The sequence below is a fragment of the Aethalodelphis obliquidens genome, unplaced genomic scaffold, assembly GCF_003676395.1.
Source record: "Aethalodelphis obliquidens isolate GAN/ISIS:26980383/991018 unplaced genomic scaffold, ASM367639v1 scaffold52, whole genome shotgun sequence".
NCBI classification, from domain to species: domain Eukaryota; kingdom Metazoa; phylum Chordata; class Mammalia; order Artiodactyla; family Delphinidae; genus Aethalodelphis; species Aethalodelphis obliquidens.
Genome location: NW_020837996.1, coordinates 2,671,009 through 2,695,741, shown reverse-complemented (window position 1 = coordinate 2,695,741; position 24,733 = coordinate 2,671,009). Strand labels below are relative to the sequence as shown.

The 24,733-nt window shown below is 50.4% G+C and overlaps 1 protein-coding gene across 1 annotated transcript in view; it reads left to right on the top strand.

Moving 5' to 3' along the window:
* Window positions 1-18,906, top strand: part of ERGIC1 (endoplasmic reticulum-golgi intermediate compartment 1) — a 106,046-nt gene extending 87,140 nt beyond the window's left edge. Inside the window, exons 8-10 of the mRNA XM_027084285.1 lie at window positions 3,423-3,523; window positions 6,039-6,161; window positions 16,993-18,906. Of these exons, the coding sequence (XP_026940086.1) occupies window positions 3,423-3,523; window positions 6,039-6,161; window positions 16,993-17,100 (332 nt within the window). The 3' untranslated portion in view covers window positions 17,101-18,906. The remainder of the gene's footprint in view (window positions 1-3,422; window positions 3,524-6,038; window positions 6,162-16,992) is intronic.
* The last annotated feature ends 5,827 nt before the right edge of the window (window positions 18,907-24,733 follow it).

Below are 24,733 nucleotides of genomic sequence, written 5' to 3'. Positions count from 1 at the left end.
GGAAATTTATGTTTACACTACACTGAAGTCTGTTTAGTGTGCAGTAGCATTATGTCTTTAAAAACAATGTAAATACCTTAATTTAAAAATACTTTATTGCTAAAAAATGCTAACCGTCATCTGACAACACAGGGTTACCACAAACCTTCAATTTGTAAAAAAAAAAAACAAAAAACAAAAAAACACAGTGTCTTTGACGGGCAATAAAGTGAAGCAATGAAACGAGGTGTGCCTGTGCTCTCTACCAGCCTAAGCATGGAATGGAATTGGGATAATCCAAGCAAAAGAGGACTGCCCTCCATGACCTGCCCCAACAAATCAACTTCTCATTTCTCCGTGTCCCTGGGAATCCTTGCCTGTGAGCAGAAGTCATTTTTTCCAAGCAGCTTACCTTCTGAGTTTTGTGCCTGGTGTTATATCATAACCACAGTTCGTGTACAGTTTTTCCACTGGTAATGGAGGCACGGTTGCCCATCTAGCAGCTCTGCTGTGCTTTAAGGCACTATCTTTTCACGGAAAACGTCTGTGGTTTCTACCTTTTCACCATTGCAGTAACGCCTCTGATATTTACAAGACTTGCTTACATTTACCGTATTGTTTCCCAGCTGGGTCCGTACCCACTCATGCTGCTTCCCGCAGCGTGTCAATGTGTAACTGCGCCCCCTGGTTTTCACGCAGATGTCTGATTATACTGGAGGGAGACGATTCTTCGTATGGTGGGGTGTTCATCGTGGTTCTGCGTGCGGGCAGCGTGTTGTCCCAAGGGGCCTGTCCCCACCTACTCGCAATTAGCCTGGACCTCTCAGCTGCCTGATACTGGAAGAAGATCAAGCTAGGAAGGCCCCAGGGTGTGCAAGCTGATGGAGGGTGTGGGCAGAAAACCTTTCCTGCTCCCGGGCTACTGACGAAAGCCATCTCAGGCTGGCTTCAGTGGAAAGAGAGATGCATGAGATGCACCAGACAGCCAGGGTAGAGCGGGCTCTCATTTCCTCAGCTCTCAAGCCTGGTACCCCCCCCAACCCCGTCCCCGCCGCTTGTCCCTCTGCTCCCAGGTCCTCCATGGGGGGCTGCTTCTTGTCATTCAGGTCTCAGCTCAAATGCCACCACCTCAGAGAGACCCTCCCTGACCACCTTTTGTACAATAACCCCCAGGCCTAGCAACACACCTGTTTTTCTTCCTAGCACAGACCACTCTGTTTGAAGATACTGGCAGTGACTCTATTGTACCAAAGGCCTTAAAATTGGTCATTGCCTTTGAGTCATCAATTCTACTTAGAGGAGAGTAAGCTAAGGAAACAAATACGAGAGTGTGCAAGGATTTAGGAAAATAATGGTCGTTTAGGTCATTGTTTATAAGAGTGAAAATGAGCCACAGCGTCAGTGTCTGGCCCCAGGGGCCTGGTTGAGCACACTGTGCATGGCCTTGCCGGGGGGTGAGTGCAGTGACCGTGATGTGTCAGAACCTCGCTGGTGTTCAGGCAGCAAGCAGCTATTGAGCACCTGCTGTGTGCCAGGCGCTGTGCGAGGGGATGTGGCGATGGATAAAACCAATGCCGTAGACCTTACACTGTATCTGCTATGTGCCAGGCGCTGTGTGAGGGGATATGGCGATGGATAAAACCAATGCCATAGACCTTACGCTGTATCTTAGACCTGAAACAGCGTCCATGGTGTTCAGTTCTCAGAAGAAGGTTCAGTACGATCCAATTTTATATTTATGTTTAGGGAAATAGAAATATAAGTATAAATAGAAGTCTAGCAGTGTCTACGTGAGAATGTGAATCTCCGATTTTCTGTGGAGGGTGGCTTTGTGGGTGATATCTTTTTTCTTTACTATCATCTGTGTGTTTTACAGATTTGAACAGAACTATTACAGGTGTGATTTTCATAAGGCATTCACTCTCTCGTTCCTTCAGGTTTTTAACGCGGGGCCGTGGGCATTTGGAACTCCGTATTTCAAGTGTGGTCTCTGTGCTCCTGGCTTAAAATACAGATTCTGAGCCCCACCCCAGACCCACTGAACAGAACCCTTGGGGTGAGGCCCGGGTGTCTGCCTTTTAAATCCTGGGTGGCCCTAGTGCTCCTGAAATCTGAGCACCGGTGGAGTTGAGCAGAGGGATGTTGGGGTCTTCATGGGCTTAGCCCTGAGGCTGCAGGACTTTTCCCAGGTTTTTAGAGGAGTCAGGTCTCAAGAGGGTTCAAGAAACACCACCCTTTCCTTACCAAGACGCAGTGTTGGCAGGAAGAGGCTACGTACGTCCATCTACGTCCCCTACCCTTTCACAGAAGATGAGTCCAAAGACTCAGGACTGACTCAGCCAGGAGACCAGGATTAGAGCCCACAAGCCTGAATTTCTGTGTTGTTTTAGCTGTGTGGTCCCTGACCCGAGATTCTAGAAGGCAACAATAGAGGGGTCTATGAGCTTCTCCCAGCATCCCAGAAGGCCCAAGGGAATATCACCTTTCCCGGGATGCTATATAGCAGCTTCGGGCCAGCATTCTATCAGCCTAGTGTTTGATTCCGGTTACCTCATGCTTATCAGAAGCTGATTCATCTGTTCTTCTATTCATGCCTCTGTCCAGTCAGCCCTCCATCCATTCATTCATTCAGTAAGCATTTGCCACCGTCCACTTCGTACCAGGCCTTGCGCAGGGTTCTAGGGACACAGAGATGAGTAAGGCTCAGTCCCTGCCCTCCGCAGTCTCCCCCATCCAGTGGGGAAGGGGTAAGAGTTACAGTGGAATATGACAGGACCAGGTGGAGGAAGAACTAATCTCCCATTAATTGAAAATGGGGACTGAAATTAATCAGTCATTATAGATAGGTGCAGTTTTTCTGGTTGGTGGATTCTTTTTTAAAACTTGAACCCAGTTTTTTCCCAAAGTAACAGTATTCAAACAGGACGAGAGGGTGCACAACAAAATGTGACCTTTATCAAATCCTGACTCCTGTCCCGCCCCCCACCAGAGGCTAGAACCGCTAATAGTTTCTTGGGCATCTTTTCAGAAAATTCTTCTCTACATTCTTCACGCAGGTAGAGGAGTGAGTCTTCCCTGCCCCCAATACATGGAAACATGTTATTCACCCTGGTCCCTAACTTAGTTCTTTTCACTCAATGATACCCCCTTGGAGAGTGGCCTCTTCCACACCCGCCTCCTCAGCAGCTGCCCTGTGGATGGACATTAGGGTTGTTACTAGAATTGAACATTATATACAGTGCAGGAGAAAAGATCCTGACCAAGGGAGTCTTTTGATTCCTGGTGCCCAAAGGGAGAAATGAAGAGGGGTCGTTTGGTGGTGAAATTGTGCAGACTGAGTACCTCCCCACACCCCGCAATGGCAAGCAGGTTTAGGGTTGAAACGAGCTGCCGGCCGGGCAGTACCCGTCCCCCTGCCTCATGCTGCTGTGTCCTTCCCGCAGCCCTCGCCTCCCACGACTACATCTTGAAGATCGTGCCCACGGTTTACGAGGACAAGAGTGGCAAGCAGCGGTACTCTTATCAGTACACGGTGGCCAACAAGGTACACGGGTGGCAGCTGCGTGCAATCGCGCCCTCTGCTGGCTGAGAGCCGAGGTGACAAGTGTCTGGGCGCGATCTCCTCTGATTCCCTTCAACGGGCCTTTCCTGGAGGGGTGATCTGCCCTGGGTAAAGATGGGAGGCCAGTCTCAGAGTCAAGGGGAGGAAATCGAACCGGGACATAGGGTGTGATCTGTTGGAGAAAGAGCAGGCAGGTGGCCTGTCCCAAAGGTCTAGGGCTTGTAGACATCTCCAGTGCCCTGTATCGGGCCCTGATCATTCAGGCACGGGACCCTGATTGGTTAGCACACAACGGATGCCCTGGCTCGTGGGGCACAAGCTCGTTATTCAGAATCATGAGGCTCTGGAATTACACCAGATGGCTGTTGGTTAACAGGTATGTCCCAGGACCCCAATACTCAAATTCACGGAGATGCAGGCAGGCCTTGGTGGGAAGCAGAGCACAGTCAGAGCCAGCAGAATGGGGTGACAGACAGTGGTTTCAAGCCAAGACAGCCTCAGTCTCCCTAGAGATGACCCTGCCATGGGACATGAATGCTTGAAGCCCGTGGGTTGAGGCACCCCCAATAGACCCCTTTACACCAGGACTCTCCTCCTTTTTCTGTTCCAGGATCACCCAGACCCCTTAAGATGATATATTGTTTGGCTCTAATAATAATAATAGTAAGCACAGTAGCCATCATTTATGGATTACTTACCATGGGCTGCACATTATGCTAAGCTCTCTACCTCCACCATCTTTTTCAGTCATCGAGGCAGCTCTGACATTGGGACTATTATTGTCCCCATTTTACAGATTTGGCCACTGAGGCACTGAGAGGTGGTCCTGGAGCTATAACATGGCTGAATGGGGATGAGAACCAGCTTCTCCTCCAGCTCCAAAACCTGGTCTCTTGATCACATCACCTGTTCAGTCTGAACCAGGGGCCTCTGAGTCTGCCAGGCTGGGAGCTACTCTCTCTTGGGTGACTTGGGGTCCCTCTACTCTGCTCCACCTACACTGATGCTCTGGTGTATCTCTCCGAGGCAGAGGGGTCCTGTTCCTTGGAGGGCATCTCACTGGAACCCTCAAGTGCTGACAGCATCTGACAAATGGGAGAAAGTGGAGGCAGTGTGAACAGAAAGCGTGTGGGCTGTGGAGAAAACTTCCGTTTCAAACCTGGCTCGGTCACTCACTAGCTCTGTCACCTGGGACAAGTCACATAACCGCTCTGTGCCTCAGTTTACTCATTTGTAAAATGGGGACGGTGCCCACCTCATAAGGTCGCTGTCAGATGGGGCAGTGTTTTTAAAACCACCGGACCCACAAAGAAGGCTTTGGCAAATGGTACCTACTGCCGCTGTTTTTTATTATTTTCCTCTGTCCCTCAGCTCTGGGCTGTGACCCAGACAGTCACCCTGCCCCATGAGCTCTCCCTGGGGAAAGCTGATCCTGTTTTGCCCAAGGCTCCTTCCCTTGAGGCTTTGGCAAAGGCCCAGCAGCCAGGACAGCTTGCTCAGCTCCCTCTGCGGCCTCAGCCCTGGCCCGCGCTGTGAGCGCGTGAGGCTGCACCCATCGGGGCCAGTGGCAGTCCAGCAGAGGAGGCAAGTTTCAGGGTTGTCCTTAAAGAAGCTGCAGGGCTTGGGCCTTAGCATTTGGGGTTGGGGCTAAAGTCTGGTCTCCAGTTGCTGAGGACAAATGAGACTAACCGAGAGGTTTTCAGCACCCTGAAGTGGATGCACTGTTAATTCAGCCCCTTGGCATCCTTGGAGTCCCGGCCGGTGCCTTCTGAGGAAGGCTTGTGGTGGGGCTGTGCCCTCTGACTTTCCAGTTCTGTGTGTTCCTTCTTTGAAGAAGCTTACTCCCCACATCTCACTCACACACACGCACACCCCCCTCAGGAAGTCATGAGGACCGTCCCCTCCTTGCCAAGCTGTCCAGACACCCCTGGGGAGATTGGGCCATTCGTTCATGGTGCTGCAGTATTGCACATACTTTTACATGCCTCCTTCTCCAGACTGTGGGTCCCTCTGGGGATGGGGCAGGGCGTACTCCCCTCAGGGTCCCCAGCAACCAGCAAGGGGCCAGCACACAGGAGAGGTGCTCAGTGAACTATCACTGAGTAAACAAATGGATTCTGCATGGCCCAGGAGTTGAAGGGAGAAATAGGCCTTCCATCAAACTGAGCCCACTCACACTTGTCCTTTGACAGCTCTGCTCTCCTATTTGGATTCTGGTGCTGCTTCCAAGGTCAAGCAGTCCATTTCCAAGCAGTCCAAAGGGTCCAAAATGCTCCCAGTGAATGGTGGCCATCCAGATGCTGATGGCAGAGCTACTAGGGGGAAGGGTGTGAGAGGAGGGGTCCGTGGAGCCTGGCTCTGCAGGGGGAGGGAGGGAGAAGAGCCCGTTCTTGTGGGTTTCTGGGGACCCTCTGCCACCCATCCCCCCCATCCCCCACGCGACAGGGTTTGAGCCTGAGTCTCACATCCCCAACCCCTGTCCGCTCTTGCACCTCAGGAGTACGTCGCCTACAGCCACACTGGCCGCATCATCCCCGCCATCTGGTTCCGCTATGACCTAAGCCCCATCACGGTCAAGTACACGGAGAGACGGCAGCCTCTGTACAGGTTCATCACCACGGTGAGTGGGCAGGGTGCCTGCTGTGAGCACCCCAACCGGTTCTCCGAGAAGCAGGATGCAGCCCACAGGGCTAGGGGCTCAGCCTGTCCACACAAGGCTGGGACCTCTAGGACGTTTAGAAATGTCATCAGAAGCACATCAATATTGATGGCATGTCATCAAGAAACTCTTTTCCAGATGGGAATGCCACTCAGTCACTTCGTTCCTTAAGCAGTTCCATCTGTATATGGCTCAGTGAGATGTTCCTGATTTTCTCCGGTTTTTTATTTTTATGGAAATTATTCTTAGCAGGGCGTATCCTTTTCTGTGTAAGTTTTACAGTGAAGATTTCACTCATTTTTTTTCCATGTCTATTTTCTAACTCTACGGGCTGATACTGTCAGGTTTTTTTCTTTCTTTCCTTCCTGCCTGTTCTCTTTTTTCTTTTTTGCCATTGTCTCCCCCAAGTCCAATCTTCTGTGAGGCAGCTTCAAGCTGATGTCAGTTTTCTTTGATGCTGACTGTTTCTATCAAGTACTATCCTGGCTTCCCATTGAAAATGTCCTTGGGGTCAGAACAGCCAGGTCACAGTGCCCTGCTCCAACCAAGAGGCCTGGAGAAATTCGGTAAGCCAGAGTCAGTGAAGGTGGAAGAGATGAGGTGATTTTTCCCTCCCTCTTAGATTTAGAAACTGCTTTTCTACCTCTTCATACTTTTAATTTTGATTCAGAATTTGGTGTCCAGTCTTGGCTCTTTCATTTCCTGCTCTGACTAGGTCTGTATTAGGACTCTTGTTATAGAAGAGACAGGACCCCACCTCAAGCTGGCTTGAAGGATAAGTGGGCTTCAGGTATGGCTAGATCCAGGTACAAATGTCTGGAATAGGTCTGTCTTCATCCTGCTGTCCTCTGTACTGGCTTCATTTTCACATAAAATTTACCAGTAGAAAGTACCCTTTCTCAGTAATCCTACACCAAGTTTTGGATAGAATGGCACTGTCATTGGCCTGGCTCAGGTCCTATGCTATCCTTGTGGCCCGGAGAATGAATGGTGTGCTCCAGTTGGCCAGCCCCACCCAGACTGCAAGGACAAAGATTACGAGGGGGTGGGGTTCCCCAAGAGAAAAATCAGAGGCCAGTTACCAGAAGAGGAAAGACTGGATGCTAGGCGGCCAAAAGGCCAGATGTCCACTGCAAGGTCTCCATCTTATAACTGATGAAATAGGAATAACAGTCCCCACTTTTCCTACCTCCCAGGGCCTCGTGGGACTCAAAGCACGAAAGGGAAGCTCTGAAATTATAGAAAGCCATGTGGATACAAAGGGTGTCAAAATTTGATGCTTATATGAGCCTCTAAACGGCCTTTTACTGTTCTCTGACTCCATAAAAATTTGAAACTTCTGGTCTACCAAGGGCACCTAACATAAAGCTAAAACACCAGACACAGATTGGGAGAAGATATTTGCCACACATATAAGGAAGAAGTATGCTTCAGAATTTATACGTTTAAAAAAAAAAAATTTCTACAAATCAGTAAGAAAAAGTGACCCAAAAAAAAATAGGTAAGGACTTGACCATTGACAGAAGAGACCACACTGGCAGTGGAAAGACGCCCAAGTTTACTAGAAATTGGAGGAATGAGATTCAAAACAACCCAATTCAATCCTATCAGATTGGCAGAAATTAAAGACCTGCCACTGTAAAGATTGGGAGGATGCAAAGCAAGGGGACCTGTGTATACTCTCTGGTGTAAATAGGGTTAGCCACTTTGGAGGGATACCTGTTAACCCTTTGGCTCCAGATCAGGGCATCTGTGAGCAAGTGATTCTACCCAAAGCCCCACAGGGTAGCACACTAAGTGGGTCTTGGGGCCGATTCTCAGCCAGTACTCTTACTGCATACCCAGAATTGGACAGAAGCGAAGACACAAGGAGGTACCTCTGTGTGGGCGTGGTCTGCATCTCAGAGGCCCTGGGGTCTGCAGCCTTGATGGTGGCAGAGAAACCCCTGTGCCCACACCTCACTGTAGGGTCAGGAAGGATCTTCATGGCCCCCTTCCTGTTTCCCCTGCATTCCAGACAGCTGAGGCTCTGAGTGTTGAGATCCCTTGGTAAGTGGCTGAGAAATGAAGCGACTTCATTTATTTGCTAAATGTTTGCTAAACTTTACCATGCGCCAGGCCCTGCGCTTTGCAGCAGGGATAGCAAGTTAGATGCAATCCCTGCTCTTAAGCTGCTCCCCGGCTGGTGGGGGAGATGGGCGAGCACACAGAACTGCAGTCCCATCCAGCGGGGCTCCGATGGAGCTGTGCACCAGGTACCCCACTGGCAGACTCCCTTCTGTTTGGAAGGTTCAGAGAAGGAAACCCCAAGATGGGTCTTGAAGGGTGAGGAGATGTTTTTTAGACTGGTGAGTGAGGGAGAGAGGGTCTTAGCAAAGGGAATAGTACATGCCAGGGTGCCCAACATAGCGTGTCTTGTGAAGGCCATGTGGCTTCTTTCAATGGGGAAGGAATTCTGAGAGCTGGAGGTCCCAAAAACCCCAGGGGAGGAGCTCGTCCTGCATCACCCAGAGGCCTTCTCCTCCTCCCTTTGGCCACCAGCCCCTCCTGCACCCCAGCCCTGCCCACCTCTACCTGAGTGGGGGCCGTGCTGCTGGGAACCTCCTGACATCATTAGCCTGGTGGTTTTTCTGAAGGCCCCATGCTGCCATTTTGGTTGCCACGACAACCATGGGGTCAGCCCAGAGTGAGCCAGCCGGCTGTCCCTGGCAGATGGCGTCATTGTGGAGCTTCAGAGACCTCTGTCACAGGGCGGCAGATGTGGGGATGACGCTCGCACACAGACACACAAGCACAAAGACCCCCGGGAGCCCTCGCCAGGCAGGGTGGAGGTGGCATGGAAGTGGAGGCACCTGCTGTGACTTCTCTTTCTCTCTTTATGAAATCAAACACTTGTGTGCATTGGGGGCCTCTGCAAATAGCTCCTCAAAGGGGCTGCTGAAGAGGGGGCTTAGGCCAGGATGTTGTCATGTGGCGGCCACAGGGCTGCGGCGGCAGCTGTGGGTGGGCTGGAATGAGGGGTGGGTGCAGCCAGGGGCGGGGGAGTGGGTGTGGAGGGCAGAGGCATTCTAAGTAACAAGTACCTGGCTTAGTCGGGGTTGCCCCTTCCAGGCTCTTATGGTCTGGAAAGGACCTTTTTTTCATGCCCTGCCTGAACAGAGGGGACGCCCTCCTCCTGGAAGCCTCCAGCAGGCTGCCCGGGCTCCTCTCTGGACACCCAGGGCACCTTGCTCAGACCTCCACTTTGTGCTGTTCCAGAAAATTCCACCACTGAGAGAATAAAACAGATGGTGTTTAACAACATGAAAGGGATCCCTTTCAAAGTGCCCACTCCCACACATGCACATTTGTCCCCTACCCCTGCCACTTGCTGAAGCCCCTTTTTGGAGATGGCCTTCAAGTGGGTGGTGGTGACAGATCGGGTGGCTTTGGAGGTGTCACATCACTTTCCTTGTGTGTGTTTTATTCTATTTGGGGGGAGCAACCAGAAGTCACCAAGTACCAAATTGGGTCAGTATGGCCATGGCATTTTTTGTCTGCGAAAATGTAGCAGCTGGTGATGATGACATGGCCCCTTTGGATAACAGGGATAGCTGAGTTAAACATCACCCCTGCCCTCGAGGTGCTCCTTGCCAGTGAAATAATCCCCCAAAGTTTAGATTGCATTTCATAGTTGCCAGGCCTGATTATGATGAGCTCCAGGCCTGACTCACCTCTGTGTCCCTAGCGTCCGGCACAGGACTTGGCCTGGATGTAGGTGCTTAGAAATATACAAGGGATAGCTGCTTAAAGAAGTGATCATATAGCTGCACTTATTAAGCATCTACTAGGTGCCAGGTAATTTTACAGTCCTCTCCTTTAACCCTCCCAGGAACCCTCCAAGGTAGATGATATCATTCCTGTTTTAGATATGAATTAATTGAGGCCCAGAGAGGTAAAGAAACTCTTCCAAGATCTCACAGCCAAGAAAGTCAGGGCTGAGACTTGAGCCCCAGACTTGCCTCTGCCGCATCCTCCTATCACCAGCTTGGGAGCCTTCATTTTCCAAAACAAAGGCTGTCAAGGATGTTCCAACAACAGAGCCCCCAGAAGCCATGGAGCCCTTGATAGAACACCAGGATCATTTGATACAGTGACTTGTCCTGGGAATCAAGAAGAAATATTATAGCAGGAAACAAGGCAATATTATGAGCATGTGTGATAAAATCACAGTCACGCCCATGCAAACCATAAAAAAAGCAAACTGTCCATCTAAGACTGGTTGGCTGGTGGTGCACAGGTTTTCCTGCCCTTATCTGGTTACCTTTCACTCATCTGTTTGGGCACCTGCGAAGATTTTCCATTGACAAAAGGCAGCAGGTGTGTGGAGTGGGGGGCACATAGGATGGTTAAAAAAAAAAAAAAAAAACTGAAAGAAGACAAACTTAAAACTGAGAAGGTTTTACGTCTGAGGCTGTGTGAGTTGGGAAAAGACCAGCTTGGTAGCTGGACTGATACATCAGCCGCTTCAGACCCTCCATTCTCTCCTACTTGGGCTTTCCTCGGCGTGTCTCTCTTCCCAGGGCTGTGAGCTCCAGGAAGGAGGGCTGGCTCTCAGTCACCTCTGTTCCCCAGACCTGGCGTAGCCCGGGCAGGAGATAAGTGGGTGTGAAACAGTGAGCAGACACATGGAGGGTGTACACCTTGGTCCGCTCCCCACAAGACAGTTTCTATTATCTGAGGAGCAGAACAGAACCCAAATTAGCTGCCCTGTTATTCAGGCCTGGAAACGTGTATGTAAAAAAAACACTTCCATTCTGGTCCTTCCGGACGTTTGAGCAAAGCTAGTTCTTCCAGAAGGTTGTGTACCAGGGACTGATCGCTCCAACTGAGCCTGAACACCGATATCACAGTTGGAACAGGAACTGCTGGTACTCTTTTCTAGGGCAGGTTCTGAGAAGAATAAGGAACATTAGAAAGGCATGGGCTCCATTTTATAAACGACACTTATTTTTACAGCCACACAGCGTCTTACTTCATAAACTTCCCTGAGGGAGACCCGTTACCTTTAGGACATTTGATGCGTAAGACTTAAGAGAGCCGAGAAAACAAAATATAAAGAAGCCATCCAGGCATGCAGATGGGAACGGAGGGGAGCCTTCAGGTGGGAGAGAAGCAGGTGGAGGAACAGGAGAAAGCAGGCCCTTGGCAGCCTCCCAGACCTGGATGCTCGTCACCCTTGCCTCCTTGGTAGCTGTGTGACCTTCGACAAGTGGGTCCCTCTCTGAGCCTGTTTCCTCACCTGTGAAATGGAGCGCACCCCATTTGCCCTACTACTCGCGAAGAATGAATGAGGAGGCGGAAGAAAGTGCCATCTCAGGCCTGGCACATAGTAGGTGCTGCCCCGAGGTGGTTTTTTCAGAGGGGGCGGTGGGTGTTTTGCGGCTGCAGCCACTGTAAAAATGGCAGGGAAGGGCCTCCACTCTCCCCCGCCCCCGCCCCCAGGCTCCTGGACTAAAGGGTGCAAGTGGGCAGTCTGGCAGGCGTGACACCACTGACTGGAGACCCCCACACCCTCTCCTCCCCACCTCCCCACCTCCCCACCTCTCCCAGGCCCAGTCATCAGCTTCCCTTCCGCGACAGCCTCCACCTCTGCCCAGCCGCAGCCCCGGTGTTCTCATCCGAGGCTCCAGCCTGTCTGCCGCTACCGGCATCTGATGGGACTCCGATTCATTATTTATTTCCTCACACTGTGCCTTTTGCACAAACTTTTCAAGCAAGGCCGCCTGGACGAGTAGAGTGAGCGAGCAGTGCCCGGGCACTTAGCGGTGGTACATCCGGCAGCTAGACAGGGCCTCATCGTGGACCCCATTTCACAGATGAGAGAAACTGAGGCTCTGAGAGGTCAACTGGTTTTCCCGGCCAGGGTCGCAGAGCTGGTATCCGCCCCCAGGAATGTTTATTCCAGAGCCTGGTGGAACACAGAGGGATTCAGTCCTCCAGCTGGTGTGGTTGGAACTTGTCCTCTCCATATTATAAGGAATCAAGAGCCGTGATTAAAATGTCAGGGGAGCACACACACACCTTCCTTTCAAGGTAGACGAGCTGACTTCATTCTCCCCACAGTGGAAGGTCGGGAAGCTGGGGGAGCCGCAGGGAGGAAGCCTCGCCGTAAGAACAGAGGGGCATTATTGATGACTTCTGATGAGAGCAAAGTAATGTGCTTCGCCCCGACTCACTGGGGCCCGCATAGCAAATGGTCCTTGTCTTCATTTCTGGAGCGGGGGCTGCTGACCAGAGTAGGGTTGCAGGTCCCGGCTGTGATGGCCCCTCCTGGCTCAGCGGCCCCGCTCTCCCGTCCTCCACCCTCCCCCCGGGAAGTTGTCCCCCTGCCTCAAAGCTGGGAGATGCGAGAGCGTAGCAGCAGCAAGGGACCAAGGGAACAGGCGTTTAAGGGTGTATGTGTAACACGGGCAATCCCAGGGCAGTCCTGAGGGGTGAGGATTAGCCTTCCCGTTTGTAAAAGTTAGGAGACTGAGGCTCAGGGAGCCATGGAAGTGGGCCCAGCATCCTGAGTCACCTCCACACCCCCAGCTCCTGGGCTGACACCCCTTGTGTGAGTCACCTTTGCCCCCTGCCTGGGGCGTGGAATTCTTCTGCTCCTTTTCTAGGTTGTTCGTTCATTCACTCACTCCCTCACTCCCTCACCGACTCTTTTATTGGTTCTCACTCGTGCACACACACACTCCTTTACTCAGTGAACATGTCCTGAGCCTGCTGTGGGTCGGTCTCTTCCGCTTTCTTCTCTCTCCCCGGGGCAGTCGGGAAAGCGAGCTTTAAGCAGTAGGGTTGGGGTAGGGGACTGGGGGTGAGGGGTCGCTCCCTGCCTGGCCGAAGACTGGAAACAGCCTCTGGCCTGAGGTGCTTTGCCCCCAGGGATGTTCTTATGACAAACCCACGTGTCTGGGCCTCAGCTACTCCCTCTGTAGAATGGGCCCTCGGAGGGCTTGGGACCCGAGCAGCTGAAAAGAATCTGCCTGTGGTGCCTGGGACACCCTTGCCATCCTGTCCTTCCATGAATGGCTTGTCCTCTGCTTAAGGAGCCAGGTAGAGAATGGAACTTGAGACCCAAAGGCCTGCTCTGGGGAATAAGTGATATTTTTACCCATTGTTCTTCTTAGAGTGGGTCTCAGAGAGGTTTAGAAAATCTCAGGTCTTAGCAAGAAGGTTGGAGCCTTCCAGTCACCTGGAAGATGAGATTAGGTACCATTTACTAAACACGTACTAAGTGCTAGGCACTCCAGAGGCATTGCCTGCAGTATGACAGTTGGCAAAGTAGGGACAGTTTTCCCATTTTGCAGATCAAATAACTGAGGCCCAGGAAGGCTCTCCCAAGTCCGGAGTTAGAAAGCGACAGCCACGACTCGGCTTCTGAATTCCAAGCTCTTTCTGCTGCCACAGCCAGGAAGGACACTGTGGGCTCCCCAGTCTTCACACCCCACCTTGGCCGTGCACCCTGAGGAGGTTCACGCCTCCTGGCCTCTGCACACCATGGAGGCCCGGTTCTCCTAGCTCTTCTGCGTGCACAGCAACATGCAAGGGAACTAAGTGTCGTGGGCATGATTTGCTTCGTTTTCCTTTTTATTCATTTATATTCATCTTGGGCCCTATCCTCCCAGGCCAGGGAGATGCCAAGTCACCATCCTCCCTTGCACCAGGCCTTTCTTTATCTCTTCTCAAGATCCCTGTCAGCCTCCTAACATCTGTGGTTGGTCATTCCCCGCCCCCCACCCCCAACCGTCAGCCAAATGTGGTGAAGCCTGTGATCTCGCCACCACCAAGGTAGAGCCTGAGTCCAAAGACAGACATACCCTCTGGTGCAACCTTGTGGCTACATTTATTTCCTTGCGTTTCAGAATGTAGAAACCGTGACCTTCTCGGGATAAGGGATGACCACAACTGACCACCTTCTGGGATGAGTCCAGATGTGGCAGCCTCCTGGTGCTGGGGGTTTCTGTGGCTACCATCTGTCAAAATCCAGGAGCACCCCAGGACCCTCTCCTCACGACCCCTGCTTCACCTCACACCAGTCACCGCCTGCAGATGGGAGCAGGTCAGGCAGGCCAAAGGCAAAATAATGAAAATGGGGCCATGGCAGCATCAGGCGGGCTGCTAGATTTCTCTCAGCTTTTGAGGAGTCCTCCACTGCCCCACTGAATATGCCAGAATTCCCCCTCCTCCATTGACCAGCACCTTGAATAGACGTACAATAATGGAGGACATACAGCTGCATTGGGTGATGTCAGTAGACACGGTAGCTTCCTGAAGAGCCCCTTAGCCTTAGGCACCCTGTAAGTAACTCAGACAGGGTCAGCTGCCTGGCGGCTTGAATGCTCCCAGGGCCTCGGTTTCCCCACAGCTCTGTGTTTTCTCATGTAGCTCAATGAATGTGTCGTGTCTCCTTCTGTTCCAGGCCTGCCCGGTGAACGGAGGCTTCAGTTTGGGTGCCAGGTGTGTGTGAATCATAGGCACACGCAGGTTCCAAAGCGTGTAGATGAATACGGATGTGTGTGTGTGGTTATTTTTTATTTTTTTATTATTTGCTCCATTGCACTTAAGTCACATTTTCCTATCCTCTGATCCAAGCTCTAAAAGCGTTTTGCGGTATAAAATCGCCCATCATCTGATCCACTCTACCAAAATAACCCGGCTCCCCTGCCGTCATCCTCCTTGAAAAGTAGCCCTGCGTCATGCTCTGAGGCCGGCGGGGAGAGGCCTTGCCCACTGAAAACACTTCATCATAATCCCCCCAGCGCCCCCCATCCTCCTCTCTCCCTGGGGGGTTGCTCTGGTTTCTTGGGCTGTTATTACTGGAATGCCAGCTGCTCTACTTACAGCCTATCCGTACAGACCTGCTCTGTCTGTCTGGGGCCTCACAGGCCTCCGCTTAGCTCATCTCTTGGAAATATAATTTTAAAAATAAACGCCGGTTCGATTCACACTTCCCTCTTACCTCTGCTGTGTCTCCTGGCCTGTTCGCTTGGCACCAGAGGACCCAGTATGGTACTGCTGTCTCCCAGAGTCCTCCCATGGGACCTCCAGGGCGGCCTCAGGGGCCCTCCAGGGCTGCCCAGATTGGCTTCTTCTGAGACCTGTGGTCATTTAAGTGCCCCTTAAATGTGGCAAGGGAGAAAGAGTGAGAGCTCTGGGGGCAGACAGACTTGGCTCTGCCCCACACTTGCCGTGTGACCTTGGACAGACTACTTCCCTCTCTGGGCCCATGGGTACATGAGAGAAGAGGTGCCTTCCTCTGGTGGGTGGTATTGGTTTTTATAAACGACATAAAGTGTGTCTTTAGGGGAAAAGTACATTTAAAGTTTCCTTGCAAACCTTTTATGCACTTTGGTTCTTTGATGGTGCCAGAAAGCAACTCATAGGTAGGCCAGAAAATTTTGAGGAAGACATAGCATTATGTTGACACATCACAAGTGGAGTCCTGACAACTTCAAGGCAAAGTGAATAATTCGTTAGGTAGCCTGGGAAGCAGCAAAGGGCCACGTTGAGAGTTTTGAACTCCAGTTCAGCCACTAATTACCATGGCGTTGGACGAGTGACTGAGTGTCCCTGTGCCTCAGTTTCCCTGGCTGTAATATAGTTAGAAGAATAGTACCTCCCTCCTAGGGTTGGCTTGGGGATTCCGTGAGGTGAGAGGCGTGAGCATTTCAAAGCGTGCCTGGCACAGAAAGGTGCTGTTTAAGTGCTGTCTCTTGTTGTAGTTCTTATATTATCATGTGGCAGGAAGTGAGGAAGTACAGGCATACAGGTGACATTCATGACCATCCCCATACAACAGCAGTTCTTAATCGGGCAGTTTTGACCTCCAGGGGACATCTGACAATGTTTGGAGACAATGTGTCATCTCAGTTGTCACAGCAGGGAAGAGAAGGTAGTACTGGCGTCTCATGGGTGGAGGCCCAGGATACCGCTCACCGTTCTTCAGAGTACAGGACAGTTCTGACAACAAAGAATTATGTGATCCCCAAAGTAAATAGGGCCGTAAGAAACTGTGCCCCGATACAAGATTTCTGGTAGCAACATAGGCCCCTCTCTCCTCTGTAGCACTTGCCTTTGTTGTAATTTTGCATTTATCGGTAAGATTGATTACTACCCGTCCCACTGATATAGTACAAGCTTCTGAGGGTGAGAGATTTGTTTCTCACTCCAGCCCATCCAGGCCAGCGCTGCCTATTCAGCCCACCCCAGATGTTACTCAGTCACTGGCAGCACTGGTCCTGGACCTGTCAGACCCAGGTTCAAGTCCCGGTTTTGCCACTTCTTAGCTGTATGACCTTGGGCCAGTGGCACTGCCTTTCTAAACTTCCATTCCTTCATCTGCAAATGGGATTGTAAATATCTGATACATTTAGAGTAGAAGTTAAGACCACAGGCTCCAGAATCAAAGACATGCCCAAGTTCAAGTCACAGTTCTGCTACTTATTATGCGAACGTAGTTACCTGTTTAAGCCTCAGTTTCCTCACCTCTGAAATGGGTCTAATAATCCCCCTCCTTTCAGAAGGTTAATATGGGAACGAAAGGAGCTGATAATGGTTACTTTTATTATTATTTCATTCATCATCCAACAAGTGGAGTTTTTGAGCCCAGAGTATGTTCCAGCCCCTGTTGGTTACCACGTGGTGGGCCTAATGGGGCAGAGCGTCTGCACTTGCTGAGCTCATCATCTCGTGGTTTGGGAGGGGTCTGGCCTGGTGCTCCCTCCAGTGCTGACCTCTGACCTCCCCTCACCCCTTTCAGATCTGTGCCATCATCGGCGGGACCTTCACTGTTGCCGGCATTCTGGACTCGTGTATCTTCACAGCCTCGGAGGCCTGGAAGAAGATCCAGCTGGGCAAGATGCATTGACGACCCGCCTGGCCCGACGGCCGAGGACCCAGGGAGACCGCCAGCCCTGTCTCCAGCGCCCCGTCTCCTCCTGCCCTCTATCTGGCCCAGGATCTGTCTGCGTCCCAAAGTGGGGGTGAGGGGAGGGAGGGGGTGGCTCACGGGTTCGCAGCTACCTCTTTTCCCCATGTTTAACTGTAGATGAATTACACTGCCTGAAGTCTGGGTGCCCCTTTCTTTCCCTGAGGAGCCCCAACACCAGAGTCAGGCAGGGAAGGTTCGGGAATGCTGGAGACCACTCCTGGGAAAACTGCAGTCCTTTCCCCGTTGGGCGAGCAGCTCAGAATCTATGTTGACCAGCTCTCAGCCAGGCTTTGACAATCTCCCCACTGTTTGGTCCCACTAATCACTTGGTTTCTCCCCTGGGCAGCCAGCCTGCAGACCTGGGCTCTGGGCTTTGGACCAGGCTGCCCAAAGGTACCTCCCACCTGGCGCCTTCAACAAAGAATGCTACTTCCCAGGCAAGCCCCTGATACGTGGCCCTGTAGATGGAGCCCTTGCTTCTGCTCCATCCCTTCCTGCCAGACCTAGAGCCCAGGCCTCAAGGCCCTCACCCCCACCCCTTTCTTTTCTTCCCCAGAAGCAGATGCCCAGTTGTTGGGCAGCAGCTGTGTAGACTCAAGTCTGCCCACTGGTCCCTGGGTGCCTGGCGAGTTCCCCTTCCTCTCTCTCTTCATCTTGTTCCTCTGAACCCCCTGCCAATGTGCCTCAGCCCCCGTGCTGTGTGGCCACAGCATGGCTTGGTGGAGGGGCTGGCTGTGACTGGGAAGTCATCCTTGGAGAGCCAGACATGGTTTGTGCACTTATGTCCAGATGGGAAGCATCCTTTTCCGCGACCCTAAGATAATCATGTCTCAGCCTCTCCCAGGCGGCTTGCCGTCGGTCCCAAGGCCTTAGGTGGGGGAAGCAAAGCAGACCAGCCCTTCTCCCATCTTAGCATGTCCACCCTCGGGGCTCCCAAGGCTGTATAGCTCTTGGGCCTCTCTGCAACCCAGATGTGGCCCACTTGCCCCACCAAGCTCCCCACTGGCTGGCCACACACTAACTCGGTCCTGGTTCCTGGGGCAGCTCCACTGTTTCCTCCCTTGCTCTTGGGTGGGTCCCTACCCCACTGGTCCCCTGCTATCCTTCCCCTTTAGTCCTGAAAGGGAGAGGCAATGGTCCAGGCATGAATTACACCCAGGGAATTTTAGGTATGCCCCCCACTTCCCAGGGAGAGAGTCGTCCACCTGTTTTCCATTTATATCAAGATTGTTTGCATACTTTTGTAATTAAGGGGCGTGTAATTAAGGGGAGTGGAAGGCCTTTTTAAATTATCTCTGGATGGTTCAAGTCTCTGCCGTTTGTAATTTTTGACTCTAGATTCCAATTAGAAAAGCTTCCCCTTTTGCATATGAGTTGATGAATGTGAGTGTAAACTGCATTTGGGTATTTCTGGTATCTGTGGCCACTCAGATGGATTTTTTTTTTTTTTTTTTTTTGCATTCTCTTCCCCAGTTACAGAAAGGAGCCCCTTGGGTGTGTGAATGCGTGTGGCTGTAGAGGGTGGGCAGGGCAGGGTGGGGAAATGGCATGCAAGTGAATTGAAATCCCATGTTTATGCATTTAAAAAAAAAAACAACTCTTGAGGACATAGGGGATGTCAGTTTCCTATGGAAGAGACACCTCTGACCCATTATTCTTATAAACAAAATCTCAAGGGAAAAACATGTTAGTTCTTTCTCCACTCATTGGGTTCAAATAGATTAAAAGGCTGATTTTCAGAAATATTGCTGTGTGTTGCTTTCGACTTGATTGTGGCCGGGTAGCCCGGAGGCTGGGATCACAGTCAGAACGTTCTAGAGGAGAATTTCATTCTAGAGGAGAGAAACTGGGAAATGCGGAGAAGATCTGTTAGCATGATCAGAAAGTCAGGACCCCTTGGATTCAGTCCTTCCTTTATTGAATCCCGACAGAATGTCCCCTGATCTGCTACTTGCTTTTTTCTTTTTAATTTATTTTATTGAAGTATAGTTGATTTACAACCTTGGGTTAACTTGATCTGCTCGCTTTCCAGTTGTGTAGCCTCAGGCCAGGTCCTTAACCTCATGGTGCTGTTGCAGAAATTAAATCTATAATGGGTGCAAATAAGTTATACTGGATCAGAACAAGCTCATGTATGCAGGAAAGTGGTACATAGTAAATTTTCAAAAATGGTAGTTGTTCCGTATAGGTTTTCCCAAATAGAATAAGGGAGATCTACCATCAGCTGTGAGAAAGGGACTTCCATGGACATTTGCCCAGTCCTTCAAGGCCTTCACTGGAACACCACGGACGTGGATAATAAACACGTCAGAGATGAATGTGAGAGCGAACCAGTCTGCGAGAAACTCTTCACTGACCCTCCCCATTCTGTCTTTAATGTTCTGTGCGATACTTGAATTACTGTGACACTCAAGGCTAGTGATGGAGAGCATATGCCCACCGGTAGTCAAAGAGTCTAGTAAAACTAAGTTGAATACTTTGGAGAGACCTGATAAAGGTGAGTCGCCACGCCCTCCTCAAAATGCTACCGAATTCAGGGAATTCCCTGGCAGTCCAGTGGTTAGGACTCTGCGCTTCCACTGCAGGGGATACTCAGCCCCTACACCCCCCCCCAAAAAACCCCACGAATTCAATGTGAATAAGGCAACTGAAAAGAGTTGGGGTGGGGGAGTCCTTGAGGATTCTGCATTCACATTGAAAGTAAGTTCTCACTCCATGTTAAAGAAAACGAGAAACCTGGAGCCCTGCGGTTGGTTTATGTAAGGACATAGTTTATGTAAGGAAGATGAAGAACTCCAGCAGAGGTTTCTCAATGAAAAGCCTCGCTCAGGGTCAAGAGATGGGCTAATGTGGGATTTTGGGGGGTTTTTTTTCTTTTTCTTTTTTTAATATTTATTTATTTATTTGGCTGCACCGGTCTTCGTTGTGGCACGAAGGATCTTTGTTGCTGCATGCGGGATCTAGTTCCCTGACCAGGGATAGAAACTGGGCCGCCTGCCTTGGTGTTACCGAGTCCAAGCTCGCTCTGCTCGCCGCACGACAGGCCAATAAATAGGGAGACAACGTGTTGAGGCAAGGAATACAACTTTATTCAGAAAGCCAGCAGACGGAAAAGATGGTGGACTAGAGCCCCCCCAAAAACCATCTTACTGGGGTCTGGATGCCAGTTTCTTTTATAGAATCAGAGAGGGAAGTAAAGTAAAAAGGTACATAGAGAGGGAGAGGCGAGGAGGAAGTAAAGTAAAAGGGCCATCAGTCTTGCAAAACATCTCCTGGAGTGGCCGGCCTCCGGGAGGGGATGTGTTAGTTTCTTCTTTCTTGCAGCCATTCACAGGTGGGTAGGGTTCCCTGAGGCAGGCCATTATGTATGATTATAATAAAAGCAACGAAAAGCAAAGCCTAAAGTCAAAGAAACAGATCCAACATGGAGTCAAAATTGGCTCTTCCCTGTTACACTGGGAGCGCAGTCTTGACCGCTGGACCACCAGGGAAGTCCCGGGCCAATGTGTTTTAAGTTGATGTAAAACCTTTAAGGTATATGTGTGTCATTTTTATGATTTCTCCCTTGAACCAGTTCTTTCAGTTACCTAACCAAGTGCAGACTATCGTGTTTTCGTCCAAGAGGATTTCTCAATCAGGGCTCATGGTGCAAACCCAGAGAGGTGTAGGTGACGGTTTGGGGGCTTTTCAGGCAGAAAAGGCTTCTCCTGGGGAGGTGTTGCAGCTGCAGAAGAGGTGAAGTCGGAGAGGTGCTTCGGTGAGGAGCGACCCTCATGCTGAACTCACACTGCTTGGGGTCGAGGTGGGGCTGTGAACCTTGGGAAGAAGTGGGGTGTGGCAGTGCGGCTCATGAGTGGCAGCTGTATAGTTTTTATAACTAAAAGTCACAAATTTGCTTTTGTTCTTGCCCGAAACAAAGGTACACATTTTCTCAATGTGCCAGGGCACTGGCGGTCCTGATCCCTTTTTAAGAAGCTGGTTCCTTAGCTGCTCCAGCAGGTAGATGTCGCGGTCCAGAAATGTGAGGGGGCCTGTGTGGAGAACATTCACCCAACACCCTCCCCTCCCCTGCCCCCCAGCAGCTGTCTTCTGTCAGTTTTGTGGTGATGAGGTCATGCACTTTATTCTGACCAAAATAACTTATTTTTATCTCAACTCTGGTAGTAATAGCTACCAAGAGTTAGGCATTCTCCACGTGCCAGGCAAGGAGTGCTTGTTCAGGTCTTGTCTTTTTTAATCCTCACAGCAATCCTACAAGGTGGCTGTTACCTCGTTTTTAGGAAGAAGAAAACAGAGATTTAAGTAACTTAGTCACAGAGCTAGCACGCGGTGAAGCTGGAATTCAAACCCACGTCCGCCTGACTCCAGGGTTATGGAGAATTGTATGGTTCTGGCTTACTCGCCACAGACATCTCTGTCAAAAGGCTAAACCGACCCCCCTACCCCCCCCCAAAAAAAGGGGGTGGGTGGGAATTGAAAGTAGTGAGGGTACTGTCGTTTTCTGTTTTCTTCCTTTTAAACAGCCTGCAGGACCTCCCTGGTGGCGCATTGGTTAAGAATCTGCCTGCCAATGCAGGGGACAGGGGTTAGATCCCTGGTCCGGGAAGATCCCACATGCCTCGGAGCAACTAAGCCCATGCGCCACAACTACTGAGCCTGCGAGCCACAACTGCTGAGCTCATGCGCCGCAACTACTGAAGCCCACGTGCCTAGAACCCGTGCTCCGCAACGAGAGAAGCCACTGCAATGAGAAGCCCGTGCACCGCAATGAAGAGTACCCCCCGCTCGCCGCAACTAGAGATAGCCCACGCACAGCAATGAAGATCCAACGCAGCAAAAAAATAAATAAATAAAATTTAAAAATAAAAAATAAAAAAAAAAATAAAAAAAAATAAAAAATAAAAATAAAAATAAAAAATAAATTCAAAACAGCCTACAAAAGAAAGCCAAGTTGAACATTGGGGATCTTCTTAAGCAAAAATTTAAAACCCTTACAACATGATTTTAATTACACAAATAATACATGCTCATAGCTCCACTGAAGGAAAGGCAGAAAAGAGCAAAAAGGGAAAAATGAAAAAGGAAAATTAAAGTTACCCATAATCCCACTAATCAGGGATCATCATTGTTAATGTTTTAGTGATATTCTTCCGTAAACAAAATCGGATCATGCTGTTAACATTATTTTGTAGTTTACTTTTTTCCTTACATAATGGACGCCTTCCAATGTTAATAACAGTGGATCTCCTCATTATCTTATTGGCTACCAGATAACAATAATCATATTGAATATCTCATGGTGGGTCACATTCAGCCTCTGCTCCCATCTCATTCAGAATCTCTTTTCTCACCTGTAACAGGGACAATTTAAAGGGTTGTTTAGCAGAATAAATAAGGTAATGTTCGTAAAGCTCTTAGCACAATGTGTGAGTAAAATGCTCAGCCTAATACAACTAGCCATTATTATTCACTCATTTAAGAAATAATAATTTCTGGGAATTCCCTGGTGATCCAGCGGTTAAGACTCCGTGCTTTCCTTGCCGAGGGCCCGGGGTTCAATCCCTAGTCAGGGAACTGAGATCCCACAAGCCGCGCAGCGTGGCTTAAATAAATAAACTTTTTCTTTTTTAAAGAAATACTTTCTACCATGTATTAAGTGCTTACTTTGTGCCAGACGTTGTGCTGAGGGTTCATTGAATCCTGACACCCAACTGATGAGGTGGGTACTCTCATCATTCCCATTTCACAGATGAGGAAAGTGAGGGACCAAGAGGCTAAATATCTTATCCAAAAGCTCCAGAGCCGGCAAGTGGTGGATATCCAAACCCAGGCAGCCGGAATCCAGGGCTCTCACACTTTCCCACCACATCACCCTCTGCCTTGGAGACATAAAAATATTTTCCTGGCCTATCCTCTGAGCCCGGCACTGTGCTAGGCCCTGGGGCTTCTACGCCAGTCCCTGTGCATGTTTCCAAGGTAGGCATGAAGCAGGATAGTAGCCAATTCTACTAAATCCTTATTAGAACGACAGAAACCCTGGCTGAGGTTCTCTCACCATCTTATCTGGCGATGTCCTTGTAGCTGTCTTAATTCTGTTGAGCCACAGGGGGCAGAGGGTAGGGGTAAAGAAAAGCCTTACTGCCCTGGTTGAGCGTGAACAATCTTGATAATCTTGGGTTGTAATGATCTACCCTCACATGGCTGCCCCTCACCAGTGAGGCCCTGTGCTCCTTGGGAGCAGGGACGGGACTTCACTCCTCCCCAGATCTCTTTGATCTAGCCCTGTACCTGTGGCTCCACGTAGGTACCAAATAAATGGTGAATAAATTAATGAGCAAATGGATGAATGTGTGGGTAAATGGCTTAATGAATGTGATAGGGAAGTAATGAATGAGCAGAGAAGGAGCCAGTGAGCAAGTGAATGAATGACTGCATGAATGAATGAATTCATCAGGGGGCTTTGGTCTGATGAACACTGTGAGGGCTGCTCTGAGAAGCCCTCTATGACCATCTATGTGCACTCGGTCACAATGGCGTCTGCCCCTGCCATGCCCATGAGAAGTGTCTTCCTTTCTCCCCCCCAGATTTATTGAGATATAACTGACCTATAATATTCTGTAAGTTTAAGGTGTGCAACGTGTTGATTTGATACACTTACATACTGCCTCATGATTACCACAGCATTAGTTATCACTTCCAGCACCTCACATAATTACCATTTCTTTTGTGTGTGTGTGTCTGTGTGTGGTGAGGACATTTAAGATCTTCCTTTCTTATGACTGTTCCCCCCACGTCCTTACTCTTGGAGCCTATAATGGGTGGTCTTTCAGTTGCTATTGCCTCAACAAATTTCACCCCGCTTACTGCTGCTACCCTGGCTTCTGCAGACAGCCAGGTGTAGCCATCCTCCCTGAGTCTGAAGGCCAGAGGGCTCCAACACTGACCTCAGGGGATCTGGAATTAAACCTTAAACAGCACCCAGCAAGTCTAGAGATCAAGCCAGATGCCACTGTTGATCATGAGTATGAGTAAATGCTGGTATTTCATAATTTCATCACCATATGTTAGGGAACACCCAAACTGGGAGAGAACAGGGGACCTGCCTGAGTCAGGCAAGTCTTTCTTTTTTTTTTTTTTTTTGGCTCCACCGCGGGCATGCGGGAACTTAGTTCCCCCACCAGGGATCATCGAACTCGTGTCCCCTGCAGTGGAAGCACGGTGTCTTAACCACTGGACCGCCAGAGAAGTCCCATCTCTTCTTTCTATCTGGCGTCTGGTACAAAGTAGGCGCTCAACAGATATGAATTGAATGAGTCAATCCATTCAATGAATCCATTCAACCAATCACTGAGAGCCTCCCGCACAGCGGAGCCGGGATTGGAGGCCTCTCATTCCCAGAGGCCGCGCAGAGGGACTCTCAGTCTGACGAGAGGGGTGGTGCCGGCGACACTGGGTTGCCTACCCCAGGCGGGAGGCGGAGCTCGGGCACCACCAGGAGGGGCGAGGCGGGGACAAGGTGGGCAGGGCGGGGTGGTGGGGGCCGGAATGAGTGGGGCGGGGCAATAGCTAC